The sequence below is a fragment of the Bos javanicus genome, chromosome 5 (genome assembly GCF_032452875.1).
Source record: "Bos javanicus breed banteng chromosome 5, ARS-OSU_banteng_1.0, whole genome shotgun sequence".
NCBI lineage: Eukaryota > Metazoa > Chordata > Mammalia > Artiodactyla > Bovidae > Bos > Bos javanicus.
The window spans coordinates 44,285,336-44,301,081 of NC_083872.1; the positions used below are offsets into that span (position 1 = coordinate 44,285,336).

General features: G+C 42.2%; 1 protein-coding gene across 6 annotated transcripts in view; it reads left to right on the plus strand.

The window, feature by feature from the left end:
- BEST3 (bestrophin 3) overlaps nt 1-14,384 on the plus strand; it is a 55,904-nt gene extending 41,520 nt beyond the window's left edge. For 5 of the 6 annotated variants that reach the window (XM_061416496.1, XM_061416498.1, XM_061416497.1 and 2 more), the window contains one exon: nt 11,951-14,384. In XM_061416496.1, the coding sequence (XP_061272480.1) occupies nt 11,951-12,875 (925 nt within the window). In that variant the 3' untranslated portion in view covers nt 12,876-14,384. Of the gene's footprint in view, nt 1-246; nt 1,050-11,950 lie in introns of those variants that run through there. The other variant, XM_061416501.1, reaches the window with a different exon arrangement.
- Nucleotides 14,385-15,746: the final 1,362 nt, after the last annotated feature.

The following is a 15,746-nucleotide window of genomic DNA, read 5'->3' on the forward strand; positions in this document are numbered from 1 at the left end:
AATGCTGAAGCTCCATCTCCCAATCCTTGTACATAGCACCTAGAATAGAAATGCTTTCATAGATATATTTGTCTTGAGCTTTTAATAAACCACATTATTCATTGCACACCTTCTAATCTCCACTTAGTAAACCATTCTATGAAATAACTGAACAATGAAAAAGAATCTTTCCTATTTGAACTCCATTCCCATTACCATACCTAAGATGATTTCAACTGAAGCTCTTTGTTCTTTGTCATAATATAGAATGCTTTCTGATCTGCTATTTCGATTGAGGCATCGTTTCATTAGCTTAACCATGGAAACACTAGTAACCAAGATTAATAAAGCACCCACAAGCAGCCAAAAGAAGAGTTGTCCATAAGATGCACATCAAGAAAACATACCCAATATCTACCTAAAGAAACTAAAGACCTATATATAGAAAACTATAAAACACTGGTGAAAGAAATCAAAGAGGACACTAATAGATGGAGAAATATACCATGTTCATGGATTGGAAGAATCAATATAGTGAAAATGAGTATACTACCCAAAGCAATTTATAGATTCAATGCAATCCCTATCAAGCTACCAACGGTATTCTTCACAGAGCTAGAACAAATAATTTCACAATTTGTATGGAAATACAAAAAACCTCGAATAGCCAAAGCTAACTTGAGAAAGAAGAATGGAACTGGAGGAATCAACCTACCTGACTTCAGGCTCTATTACAAAGCCACAGTTATCAAGATAGTATGGTACTGGCACAAAGACAGAAATATTGATCAATGGAACAAAATAGAAAGCCCAGAGATAAATCCACGCACATATGGACACCTTACCTTTGACAAAGGAGGCAAGAATATACAATGGATTAAAGACAATCTCTTTAACAAGCGGTGCTGGGAAAACTGGTCAACCATTTGTAAAAGAATGAAACTAGAACACTTTCTAACACCATACACAAAAATAAACTCAAAATGGATTAAAGATCTAAATGTAAGACCAGAAACTATAAAACTCCTAGAGGAGAACATAGGCAAAACACTCTCTGACATACATCACAGCAGGATCCTCTATGACCCACCTCCCAGAATATTGGAAATAAAAGCAAAAATAAACAAATGGGACCTAATTAAACTTAAAAGCTTCTGCACAACAAAGGAAACTATTAGCAAGGTGAAAAGGCAGCCTTCAGAATGGGAGAAAATAATAGCAAATGAAGCAACTGACAAACAACTAATCTCAAAAATATGCAAGCAACTCCTACAGCTCAACTCCAGAAAAATAAATGACCCAATCAAAAAATGGGCCAAAGAACTAAATAGACATTTCTCCAAAGAAGACATACAGATGGCTAACAAACACATGAAAAGATGCTCAACATCACTCATTATCAGAGAAATGCAAATCAAAACCACTATAAGGTACCATTTCACGCCAGTCAGAATGGCTGCCATCCAAAAGTCTACAAGCAATAAATGCTGGAGAGGGTGTGGAGAAAAGGGAACTCTCTTACACTGTTGGTGGGAATGCAAACTAGTACAGCCACTATGGAGAACAGTGTGGAGATTCCTTAAAAAACTGGAAATAGAACTGCCTTATGATCCTGCAATCCCACTGCTGGGCATACACACTGAGGAAACCAGAAGGGAAAGAGACACGTGTACCCCAATGTTCATCGCAGCACTGTTTATAATAGCCAGGTCATGGAAGCAACCTAGATGTCCCTCAGCAGATGAATGGATAAGAAAGCTTTGGTACATATACACAATGGAGTATTACTCAGCCATTAAAAAGAATACATTTGAATCAGTTCTAATGAGATGGATGAAACTGGAACCTATTATACAGAGTGAAGTAAGCCAGAAAGAAAAACACTAATACAGTATACTAACGCATATATATGGAATTTAGAAAGATGGTAACAATAACCCTGTGTACGAGACAGCAAAAGAGACACTGATGTATAGATCAGTCTTATGGACTCTGTGGGAGAGGGAGAGGGTGGGGAGATTTGGGAGAATGGCATTGAAACATGTATAATATCATGTATGAAACGAGTTGCCAGTCCAGGTTCGATGCACGATACTGGATGCTTGGGGCTGGTGCACTGGGACGACCCAGAGGGATGGTATGGGGAGGGAGGAGGGAGGAGGGTTCAGGATGGGGAACAAAGGTATACCTGTGGCAGATTCATTTCGATATTTGGCAAAACTAATACAATATTGTAAAGTTTAAAAATAAAATAAAATTAAAAAAAAAAAGAAAACATACCCAAACCCTTAAATGAAAACATTATTAGATCTTCTTCAGGCAGTAGCAGACACTTAATGCTTGATAAACCTCACCTAACCAAATCAAAAAACCTCCATCTAGTCAAGGCTATGGTTTTTCCAGTAGTTATGTTTGGATGTGAGAGTTGGACTATAAAGAAAGCTGAGCACCAAAGAATTGACGCTTTTGAACTGTGGTTGGAGAAGACTCTTGAGAGTCCCTTGGACTGCCAGGAGATCCAACCAGTCCATCCTAAAGGAGATCAGTCCTGGGTGTTCATTGGAAGGACTGATATAGAAGGTGAAACTCCAAAACTTCGGCCACCTGATGGGAAGAGCTCACTCATTTGAAAAGACCCTGATTCTGGGAAAGATTGAGGGTGGGAGGAGAAGGGGACAACAGAGGATGAGATGATTGGATGGCATCACTGAGTCAATGGACATGAGTTCAGGTAAACTCCAGGAGTTGGTGATGGACAGGGAGGCCTGGTATGCTGCGGTTCATGGGGTCACAAAGAGTTGGACATAGTTGAGTGACTGAACTGACCAAATGAAACCTAGAATATTCAAACTCAAGTCAAATTTGCTGAAAATAAATTTCTCTTTTAAGCAAATGAAAAATAAGATTCAGGCCCAGGCCACCGAAGCTAGCTTTAGGGAGAATGCTTTCTGCACATTTTACCATCACGAGTTCATTCCAAAATTCTTATTATTTTTTAGATACTTGGATTTATCTGTTAGCACATACTTTTAAGGCTCTGAGGAATGGAATACATAGAAATTAAAGACCTGAAGTCTCATAACTCCCTTTAATCCTGTGTTGGAAATCAAAGCAGCCAAGAGTAAAGCAGCAAAGACCCCTTTAAGGCATTGGAAAAAACCCTAACAAAATATTCATCCATAACAGCTAAAGGACCTGAAATTCTGGAGAAGAGAGGTTGTGCTGCTTAAGAAGTGAATCACTCAAGTGTGTTGTGAGGGGCGTCCACGTGGGGCTGTGCTCACAGTGTGCGGCTCATCTAAGAGCAGCTCTCAGTCTGGCAACCTTAAACCTGCTGACTGAAGTCCTTTTCAAAAATCACTGCTGTATTGGGCTTTCTGCCATGATTCAAATATGTCAAAACTTCCTCACATTGGTAGTGTTCTCAAGGAATAGGTCTGTGAAGTCAATTAAGGATCCTTAACAAAGAGGTTGTTGTTCAGTCTCTAAGTCATGTCCAACTCTTTGTGACCCCATGGATTGCAGCATGCCAGGCTTCCCTGTCCTTCACTATCTCCTGGAGCTTGTTCAGCCTCATGTCCATTGAGTCAGTGATGCCATCCAACCATCTCATTCTCTGTCATCCCCTCAATCATCCTGCCCTCAGTCTTTCCCAGCATCAGGGTCTTTTCCAATGAGTCGTCTCTTCGCATCAGGTGGCCAAAGTATTGGAACTTCAGCTTCAGCATCAGTCCTTCTAATGAGTAGTCAGAGGTGATTTCCTCTAGGATTGACTGGTTTGATATCCTTGGTGTCCAAGGGTCTCTCAAGAGTCTTCTCCAGCACCACAGTTTGAAAGCATCAGTTCTTTGGCACTCAGCCTTCTTTATGGTCCAAATCTCACATCCAGTAGACAACTACTGGAAAAACCACAGCCTTGACTATATGGACCTTTTTAGCAAAGTGATGTCTCTGCTTTTTAATACGTTGTCTAACTCCAGTCTGTTATGTCCCCTGCATTGGCAAGTGGGTTCTTTACCCCTAGCATCACCTGGGAAGCCCTAAGGAAGAGGGCTTCTTTCCACCTGGGAAGAGGAGAGGTATTCAAATTTCCATTAGAGTTCCTTCCGGGTAGGAACTGAGGACTTTAAGATTTATTCAGCTCTGTCAAATTACAACCATTTACCCAGAAATCATTCCAAAAGTTCTAAAAATGTTAGAAATAATACAATTACTTTTTTGCAATTATACATATATGTATCTAATGTGCACAAAGCATTTAGGATAGTACAGTACATTTGGAAGTATTCTTAGTAATATTAGTTCAAATTTTCAAAATATGTATTCAGGCAAGCAGACTGTGTCAAAATGTGGTTAAATATACTTCTAGATGGATGTTTTATTCAGTAATCCCTTCTTAGCCAACTATATTCAAATATTTTAACTTAATAAGAAAATACATAGTCTGATATATATATATATATATATAATATATATATACATATATACTATTACATGCGTGTGCCATAAACAACCAAAAGTATCTCAAAATCTGAATCACTAACTTCAACAAAAATATATTCTTGGAACATTGATTTTCACTTACTGTACAAAAAAAGGAGAGATGGAAATTCCCAAGGACGTGAATGTGCATTAAGTTTGTAATTGTAGAACTTGCTCAGGGATTTTTTCATATACTGACACAGGGTTACCGCTGATGCTTAGTTTTCACTGTCTAAGTGGTATGAGAGGTACAGACAGCTTCATGTCCTTTTCTAACAAAATTCACATCAGATACAACAGTATTGAAAGGTGGGGACTGTAACTTTGGGCCACAATTTCTTTTTGCGACAGCCAGTGTAGACTGGGTCAGCAGAACCAAAGTGATAACATGAGGCTGGATATGCCTGTTATTTAACCAGAATTGCCATAATCCTTGGTCCAAACTAGTAGAGAGGCAACAGAAAGGCCTCCGGAGGATGGCTAGCTCTCTGGGCTCAGCAACCTCCCATGATGCTTCACTGCTTAAATCTCTCTCTCATCAGGGAAGGAGCAGGCAGGCAGGTTGCTGGGTGACTACAACCTCCGTCAGCCTGCCTCTGTCAACTTAGCATGAGGGTTTTTACTCATTTGATAAATCCCTAGTTAGCTTTGACAGTGATTCTGCAGTGCAGAAGGTTAAAAATAACAGTGTGCACCTCTAATGGGTCTGAAGAGTACATTTGCTTTGCCCATGAATAAACACTCCTGCACACGTGTCTCTACCCTGATAGATTCTCAGGCAAATTCCTGGCTCCCTCCAAGGCAGCTGCTTGACTTTGAGGACACTCACAATTTGAAACAATAAATCTGACATGAGACGTAGAGCCCATTGTATTAAATATAATTTTCCTAAATTTCTCATTTCAGCTCTGTTCAAATGACCTCTTATTATTTTGATTTAAATGTCAAAATACCACTTCAAAAGTGGCCACAAAGAAAAAAGAGAAACATCATCTTGTTTTATTGTTTGAAGTTCTATATTTACCTGATCACACTAAAGAGAAGGGGTTTGTTTTGCAAAAGGCTTGCTTTGAAAAACTACATTAAATCTTTCAAGTCGTGGGGGCCGTTTTGGTCTTTCCATGTTAGACACACCCCAAGAAGTCTGGATGTTAGCTGCCATCTTCTGCAATCCTGTGCCCAGCCTCTTATTTTTTGTAGCAACAGGAAGTGACAAGTATTCTCCTGTACCCCTGAGCAACCCAAGCACCTTTTCAAGAGGTCTTAATTATATCAGAGCCCTCAGATATTAGTTATTGGCCAGGGAGACTGTGGAGTTGGTGGTTTTGTAGGTATCCAAAAGATACTCTTTAAACCTTTATCACTTTATTTTTAATTTATTTATTATTATTTTTTTTTTGGCTGCACGAGGTCTTCGTTGCCTTGCAGGCTTTCTCTAGTTGCAGCAAGTGGAGGCTACTCTTCATTGCATTCTCATTGCAGTGGCTTCTCTTGTGGAGCACAGGCTCTAGAGCGTGGGCTTCAGTAGTTGTGGAGCACGGGCTTTAGTTTTCTGCAGCATGTGGATCTTCCTGGAGCAGGGATTGAACCCATCTCCCCTGCTTTGGCAGGCAGATTCTTAACCATTGGACCACCAGGGAAGTCCTCAATAGGTATTTTAAAAACTGTTTCTTTTTAGCCCTTGAGATTAAATTAAGAATACATCTCAATTCTGACATGTAGATGTGACTTGTAGAAATAATGCGTGCTCTCCCTCCTTTCAGAACCAACTAGCCTGCTGAGCTTAATACAAACTCTTCTCTCTCCCCCACGTATACTCCTCCTCCCTTTCAAAAATAGCCTAATACTTGCCACAACCTTTCTCATTCTCTCTTTTTCTACACTGATAATTTATATTGTGCCATAAATGGTTTGTTTTTTGTTTTTTGTGGGATTTGACAATGTCTGCAAATGGCACCCAAAACAATATTGGGAGGCAAGTGAGGGCAGTCCTACCATCTGATTGGTTTTATCAACTTTCTCTCAAAAAACCCAGTTCCCCCTATCCTTTCATTTGCCCTCCATCTACTCAACATCCTCATCTCATCATTAAATGACTATAGTAGTCATCCCTTCCAACATGTTAATTGTTAGGTGGCAGCTTGGAGGTGTAGTAACATTTTAAAGGACACTCTTAAAGGAGAGAAGGGAGTAACCTTCAGACAGACTCTATTATTTCTTCCAACCATATTAGTCAGTGGTGCTTTAGAAATCATCTCTAAAAGTTTGCCAGTCATTGACAGAGTCCTTTTTATATTGTCTACTCTTCAAAGCTTTTCCACATATATTATTCCTTTTGAACTTCCAAACACCCTTGTAAAACAAGTTGAGTATTGTTGTCACGCTTAGTTTCTCATACATCATACTTAGTTTCTCAAGTATGATGCTAAGCCACAGGGAGGTTAACTGACTCTCCAAAGTTCACACAGCTAATTAGCATTAGCCTGGGCAGCAGTCATCCTGGTTCTGCAAGCTCCTGAAATAAATTATCCGCCTTACCACAGAGGTAATTCTCAAATTCCATCCTCTGGACACTAATGGCTGCATGGCACTTTTCATGAATGTCCTCCGGTCTCTAATTACCTGCCTATCTCAGTCCGAGTGAATTCCAGAACATAAGACTTAGATTTTCAGCTGACCTTCTCTAACATATAGCAATATAATGAGGGTGCTTACATTCTATGACATAATGTTTCTGCTATAATTGTTTTGGGGCATTTTAAGTGGTTTTATATCTGGGCCTCAGGACTGTACTTATCCTGTACTAAAGGTACATTTTAAAAATCAAATGAGGAGAATAAAGTCTAAAAGGACTTAAAAGGTGCTTGGGAATAAAGAATCTTTAATATATTAAATTCTGCATTTGTTTTTACGTGATTGGCTGCCCTGGGTTTTAGTTACAGCATGCAGACTCTCAGTTGTGGGATCTAGTTTCCTGACCAGGGATTGAAGCCAGGCCCCCTGCACTGGAAGCACAGAGTCTTTGCCACAGGCAAGTCCCTCTTCTGCACATTTTAATCATTAAACCATTTTGTTCTCAAACCACAGTTTCCGTTGTCATACTGGGAACCATGACTGTCAGAGAAAGGAGATGGGCCTTGGGGGTTGGTAATGAAATCTTCCATCACAAAAACATTTGGAAGAAAGGTCATTAAGCCCATTATGCAGGGGAGTTTCACTTTGGCTCTTTGATAACATGGAAAGCAGGAGGGCTTCCTTCGTCACTCCAGCATGAGGTTCGTAAAACTGCCCCCGGATCACAGACCACCAAGTGTTCTTCCAAAGACCCACTAAAGAGGTCTTTCTGACTAATGGTATGGGAAATTCCCACCTCAGGTTTCTTATCCAAAGCATTTTTGGGTGAGAACACTCAACAGTGCTGCTCTCCATGTAGCTTTTCCCACTGGGACATGACCACCAAATGACACGACTCTAGATAGGCCCTCCACTCGCAGAGACAACCCTCAGCGGCCCACTGCCCCTGGGGTAAAGTCCTAATCCTTCTACTTGGTATATATGACTCTTTATAATACAGTCCAGGGCTACCAGTTTTATGCCTGACACTATTCTGTGTTTGACACAAATCCAAGTATTTCCTATTCACAAACACCTAAAGTTCCCTGCTGTCTCATTTGCTCAAGTCACATTTTCCACCTGGAATATTCTTTCCCTTCTCTGTTTATCTGATTCCAGTGCAGTGTCAAAGACCAACTCAACTTACTCTAGGAACTTCCTTGGCAGTACAGTGGTTTAAAATCTGCCTTGCAATGCAGCAGATGCAGATTCGATCCCTGGTCAGGGAACTAAAATCCCACATGCATTGGGGAAACTAAGCCTGTGCGCCACTACTGAGCCTGTGTGCGGCAGCAAAGAAGCCAAGTGATGCAACTAAGACCCAACACAACCAAATAAATATTTTTTTAATGTGATTTGTCCCCAATTTAGCTATTTATAAGCATGTCTTCTTCCTCCTTTTAGATTATGTGATATAGAGTTTAAGGCAACAAATGTGTTTGTGGTAGATGCTCAATGCATTCAGTTAGGGATGTGGATAAATCTCATGTGTCCATACCACAGTCTCAGAGGCAGGAAGGTGCAATAGGACCTCATGGGTAATCCTGCCCAATGTCAGTGGGATAATCAGTAGAACAGCAGCAAGAACACAGACCTTTCTGGCATTTACTCTTTGCAACTGATTTGGTTTTCTCCAGTGTATGACCCAAGGCCTTAATCCTTTACCTCAGTTGAGTATATACATCCACTACATCAGTGCATAATTAGAAAGGTTTTTCTATAGGGTTCATGAAGTTTTGAAGTAATAATATTAACATTTTTTCCTAGAAAATTTTGTCATTCTTACAAGGTTGTGTGGCTTGGAAATAGTTAAGGGGAAAAAAAGAAGTAGTTAAAGAAGATAGGCTTCCCTGGTGGCTCAGATGGTAAAGAATCTGCCAGCAATGCAGGAGGCCTGAGTTCAATCCTTTGCTCAGGAAGATCCCCTGGAGAAGGGAATGGAAACCCACTCCAGAATTCTTGCCTGGGAAATCCCACGGACAGTGGAGCCTGGGGGGCTACAGTCCATGGGGTGGCAAACAGTCAGATATGACTGCGTGACTAACATTTTCACTTTAAGGAAAACAAATCCCAAATAAAAAGTCAAGCTCCCACATGGAGGACAGAGGCCTGTCTTATAAAGAGACGTTGTCAGGCACACCTCGGTTCCCAGAGCACGTCCAGCATGGCAATCTTAGGGATCCACTGCTCCCATGTCCTCTGTAACTAAATGGGTTCCTGGAGTATGACTGGAGATCTGACCTAATGAAATGCACCAAGTAGTGTCACCAAGGCTGCTGAAGCATGAACCTGGCGTTTCTCAAGTCAGTGTAACAGAATCTGAGCTGTGCAGGCTGGAGGCTGGGCCAGAAGGCTATCTGGTAGCCAAGCGCACTGCCACGGCTTTAGAATAACAGTACAAGGTGGTAATCGGATGCCATCCCACCACATTTAGCCAGTTAATCATCTCAATCGTCCATCTTTTATTCATTAACACGGAGGAATGACGTCTTTGTCCACTCACTTTGCCCTTTCAGGTTACCAATATTATGCTGTTCCAATTTTTTCCTCCATGTCTCATAAAATGCACCCAGTTTTAGCATCTTGTCACTCAGCAGACGTCAGTGCAACACTGGAATGGGATGGCCAGGTCACTGTTGCTCCCAGCGTCAGCAGGAGCATCTGTATAAGGGCAAGTCTTTAAGCCGTTCTTCTTGGAGCTTTCTTAAAACTGCATGTTCACAGTGATGTGAGACAAATAACCGCATGATCCAAGACAGGAGCCTACCTTACTAAAGAGTATCCCTTACTGTTATCTCAATCATCCATTTATTTCAGCCTTGAAGGAGAAGGTTAAAAATGGTAGGATTATTTGTGCATACATGTGTGCGTGATCAGTCGTTTACGCACTCAGTCATGTCTGACTCTTTGTGAGCCCATGGACTGTAGCCCTCCAGCCTCCTCTATCCATGGAATTCTTCAGGCCAGAATACTGGAGTGGGATGCCATTTTTTCTTCCAGGGGATCTTACAGACCCAGGGATTTGAACCTGCATCTCTTGTGCCTCCTGCATTCTGCATTGGCAGGCTGATTCTTGATCACTAGCGCCTCCAGGGAAGCCCAGGATTATTTATTTTATGTCTCAAGGTTAAAAATTCAACAGAGTATTCTTCAAAATACCAAATCAATCAGACTTAATCACCAGTGGAGCCCAACCACGTTGCAAGTCCATACCACCTCCAGGGATGCACTCCTTCCACAAACACAGAAACACAAAGAATGGGCAGCAGTCATATCAAAGACCTCTGTGCAAGGAATATATTGTACATATTATTTTATCCCTGGGCTCTACCTCAACATTTGACACCTACGTAGCAGACTTCATATAAAAGGGATTAAGAACAAAGGCTTTGGCGCTTACAGTATTTACAACTTTTTTAAGGGGACACATGTTTGAGAGAGAGGACCATTTTAACAATTATTTGTTGCTGTCATGTTGCAAATGTCTTTTTCCTTAACTTTATTTCAAATTCCATAGTTGAAGTTTTTGATGGAAAACAAGACGCAAGGGGTTCTGTTTGTGGAAATAGAAAGGAGTGCACTTGAGGGGCAGAGTGTGTTTTCTTTGGCAGTTCCTGTGCTACCATTTTGTCTTTGTTTTTAGTGCTGGAGGGCAGCACATTGGCAAGTAAGGCTCTAGTTAGCTTCATACTGTATTTACAGCCGGTTCAGTTCAGTTCAGTTCAGTCACTCAGTCGTGTCCGACTCTCTGCGACCCCATGAATCGCAGCACGCCAGGCCTCCCCGTCCATCACCAACTCCCAGAGTTCACTCAGACTCACGTCCATCGAGTCAGTGATGCCATCCAGCCATCAACTATGGGTTAAAATGTCTGTGATGCATACAGAATTAGCACTCAACTTCTCTTAAGAATGAAAGCTTAATGTCTAATTTCAAACATTCCCTGAATATACTTCCTCTGTCTAATCATACATTAACTGCCAGCAACTTTTATAAAGTATACACAAATGGATTATTAGGAGAAAAAACAAAGGTTTTGGAATCAGATATTCTGGGTTCAGCCCTCACTAGCTGTATATAGCCTTAACGAATCTCTAGGGCCTCAGTTTCCTTACCTGCAGAACGTGAATAATAACGGCACAAGCATACTGTGATAATTGCTTGAATTAGTACATGGGAGGTGCATGGTCAGTAAATGTTAGCTGTTGTTTGGATTGTCTTGAATTTAGCTAGGATCCATTGTTTTGGGGGTTTATATATACCCTGGGAAAACATGGCTTTAGTTCACCTGTAACAAAAGAGAAAGAACACATATTATATCTTTTTTTTTTAATGTCCAAGTCTCTAGATCCTTGATTCTCCAAGTCTGGGCGGGGACCTCTGGAAAATTCCCAAGAATCAAGACCCCGAGATCCAAGCCCTTAAGGTCAAAACTATTTTCATAATAACAATAAACTGTTATGTGCCCTTTTCACTCTTGTTTTTTTTGTGAGTATACAATGGAATTTTCCAGAGGCTACATGCTATGTGATGATGTCATCACTGAGTTCATGAAATGTGCGCTTGGACATTCTTGTGCTTTTTTATAGTCCTCAGTCATCGTTTCCAACACTGTAAATAGCAGTAGCCATAACCACATAAACCAATCTCTCCAGGGTACTCAGTAACTTTTAAAAAATTTGTAGAAGACCCAAAAGTTTGAGAACCTCTGCTAGATTATCTCACGTTAAAGTACCCTACTCCCTCCTCCATTTCAAAATCTATACTGTGCAAATATCACACTTGGTCCTTAATTTTGAGACTCTGCTTGGCCTTTGACCCCCAAGGTCAACCCCCTGAAGCTGCTCTGCCTGCCTTTTGTCCTCATGTGTTTCAGGTTGTCTGGGTCCGATCTGCCGGGTGACGAGTGGCTGTGGGATTTTGAGAAGCACGGTCATCGCCGTTCGGTGATTAGAAGAGTCAAGAGGTTCCTGAGCGCTCACGAACACGCCGCCTCAAGCCCCAGGAGGAGAAGCTACGGGAGGCAGGCCAGCGACAGCTCCATGTTCTTCCCCCCGCGCGACCTCAGCCCAACCAGGGATCTGCTGGATGTGCCTCCTACAAGCCCTCACCGTGCCTCGGCCGCTCGGAAGCACCCCCAGTCTCCAAAGGGGAGCCCCAAGCTGCACTCCAGCCTGGGAGAGCTGTCCACCATCCAAGAGACCAGCCTGAGTCCACAGTCCAGTGTGAGGGGCTCCCCCACCAAAATGCCGCAGGTCGCCGAGGTGTTGGTCACAGCCACCAAAGCACTAGCGCCTGCGGCAGAGCACGACCGCCGTGACTCCACGGCCTCCATCCAGAGCTCCGACTTTACAGGGCTTCAGCCCAGCAGGCCTGGGCAGCAGGAGGACCCTGTGGGGTCAGTCCCGTTCTCCTTCGAGAAAGGCATGCCTCCTAGGGACCCTCGTTCCCAGACTGTTCCAGCCAAAGCTGAGAAAAACAGCCTCAAGTCTGCCTCTGAGGAGGACCCTCATGAGAAGGACAAGTCCCCCCAAAAGTGGAGGCTCCCGGACTCCAGCCACACCTCCCTGGCAGGCCTAAGTCTGGATCCCATGAACCCTGAGCCACTTCCTTTACTGGACCCAGAAACATCCTCAGAGACCAGTGGAATCACGTTTGCCGCGGGTTCTCGAGTCTCTCCCGATGTGCTGTATTTAATAGAAAACCTGGACACCAAAGAAACAGATATTGTAGAGTTCAACAATGAGCAGACGGAGGAGTCTCCCAAGGGAAGGCCAGAACGTTCTAGGACCTGGTTCTAGCCTATATTCTTACTTCCCCAAAAGTTCAAGCAGTAGTTCCAGAACATACCTGGGGGCTGGTCAATTTTTTTTGAAATGATCATACTGTGTAAGCTACTTAAAACTTTGAAGGGCATTACAATACTGACATTACGGGAAGATCAAACACATTCATGCTATCTACCACAAAGTGACTTTCATGGAAGTTACACAGACCACAGTGATGTACCTTAAACAAATAAGGAATCATACAAATTCATAGACTGTTGTAAATTATAAACTCATAGATTGTTATAAATTATAAATTCATAGATTGTTAAGCTGTGAAAAAGGCTTTATAGATCACAGTCCGATCCCCTAGTTTTGCCAAAAGGGAGACGAATGATTCTCTCTTCCCTTCTTTTCCCTCCTTTCTTCTTTTCTTCAGTTATAAAGACTGGGAGATGGATCATATGATGCTTCAAAAGCCCCTTCCTAATGCTGATTTCCCTGTGTAAGGCTTTCTAACCATCTCACTCCGCTTTCTATAACTATCTTAATTTCCTAATTCTTAAGTTTCATCAGCATCAGAAAGCTCCATCTCCCTTCAATTTTCTTTTCAATTTTCAGGACTTTTATTTTCCTCTCATCTGCCTTTATTTCCTCATCCTTTTATCCTCTCTTCCCCCTAGTCTTTCTCCCTCTCCAGTTGACTCTATTCCCTCCCCTGCTTTCAGGTTGTAACCTTTTCTCAGCCGACTCTGTTGCTTACTTCCTGCCATGATTTTCAAGGAGGTTTTGGCAAAGTTTCCAATGGAGCAATTAATAAGTGTCAGTAAATCCAGCCTGACTTCACCCAGCCTCGCAGGAAGGGGCGTGGGAACTTGCTGTGTCTCCGCTGTGGCCATCTCCTTCCACAAGCACTCTTAGGTCCTGAACACTGGAGGAGCAATGAGGCCATGAAAGCTGCATGACCAAATGCTTCAGAAGCAAATAACAAGGTTTGAAACTGTTCCACTCAGACTCTTTAAGTAAAAATCCCCATTACGTCACAACACGGGACCAGCTACTGTGTCTGGCAGGTTGTCTGGGATGAAGTAGGGTATTGGAGCTGGGAGGTTAAGGGAGTCCAGGATCACAATGGGAGGGGATGCTGACTAACTTCCTCCAAGGAGTTCTTGGTCTTATCTGATGGGGGCTCCCAACTTTGCCCAGAAGGCCATGTCTAAAGAATGCTGCTCTATTTCTGTCATATGATGAAGCTCGACTGCAAGCTTAAGAAACAAAATAATCCTAATTGCTACCACTTATTGAGTGTTCACAACAGCATGTAAAGTTCACAGATAATCCTACTAATCCTCACAGGAATCCCATGAATTGATATACTATTATCTCTATTTTTTTTTTTTTTTGACCTTGGCTATGGCAGTCACATTTATTTTTTAGTTTCTTAACTTATTTATTTTTCAATTGAATGATAATTGCTTTACAAAATGTTTTTGTTTTCTGTCAAACATCAACATGAAACAGCCATAGGTTCTATTTTTTACCTATTTTAATCTACTTTTTAAAGGAGTCTTTCATTTCTTAATGTTAGTTGTTATTGTTATTCTCTTATTGAAATAATATACCTTAGACCAATGCTTATTTGCTTTCTGTTTTGTTTTGTTTTGTTTTTGACTGCATGTCATGTGGGATCTTAGTTCCTGGACCAGGGATTGACCCCCAAACCCCTGCAGTTAAAACCATGGAGTCTTAACCACTGGAACACCAGGGAAGTCCCTATCTCCATTTTAAAGATGAAAAAAACAGAGGCTTTAGAGAAATAATTTGACTAAAATTACCAAACCAGGAAATGGCAGGGCTCAGATTCAAACCCAGGTTTCTCTGACTCAGAGCTCACCTTCTGGTCCAGCATGCTTCATCCCTGTGCTACGTTGTCTGCAGGGCCCTGAATCTGCCAGGACTTTGTCCAGAATTCTGGAGGATGCCCCACGGGAGCCGGGCATAAGACTCTCCAGGCTTGGAGGCCTGTCCCGGTCCTCTCCATTGAAGTCTACCTTGACTTTTTATGTATGCACACAGGAGGGCAGTGTTCCAGCATGAAGCCTAGCCATGGTCCTCTTCATTTCTGAGGACACAAGAAAATTAACAGAACCCTCGCCTCCCTTCCCCAGCTTCTCCCAACAAGCAATGTTATATATAGCACGTTTTGACAAGACATGGCCACCCAATGGGCCACCCCAGCTGCATGACAGCAATGACATTTACTTGAACTAACTTTTTGCGAAGGGCTAAAAGGTCATAAGAAGACTCTTGAGAGTCCCTTGGACTGCAAGGAGATCCAACCAGTCCATTCTGAAGGAGATCAGCCCTGGGATTTCTTTGGAAGGAATGATGCTAAAGCTGAAACTCCAGTACTTTGGCCACCTCATGCAAAGAGTTGACTCATTGGAAAAGACTCTGATGCTGAGAGGGGTTGGGGGCAGGAGGAGAAGGGGACGACAGAGGATGAGATGGCTGGATGGCATCACTGACTCGATGGACGTGAGTCTGAGTGAACTCCAGGAGTTGGTGATGGACAGGGAGGCCTGGCGTGCTGCCATTCATGGGGTTGCAAAGAGTTGGACACAACTGAGCGACTGAACTGAACTGAAAAGGTCATAATATTGGAACAAATGGTATCCATTGATGGTTCTCTATATTGGTCAACAGTGTTACACCTAGGAAAAGTACCCACATTCCTGAAGCATTATCTACAGACTATGAAGTCAGACCCCAATGCAACACGGGTATAACACAGGAACCCTAACCTTTCCCACACTCTTTTCTTTAAAATACTTACTTATTTGGCTGTGTCCAGTCTTAGGTGCAGCATACGGGCTTCTCTAGTTGCAGAGCATAGGCTTCTCT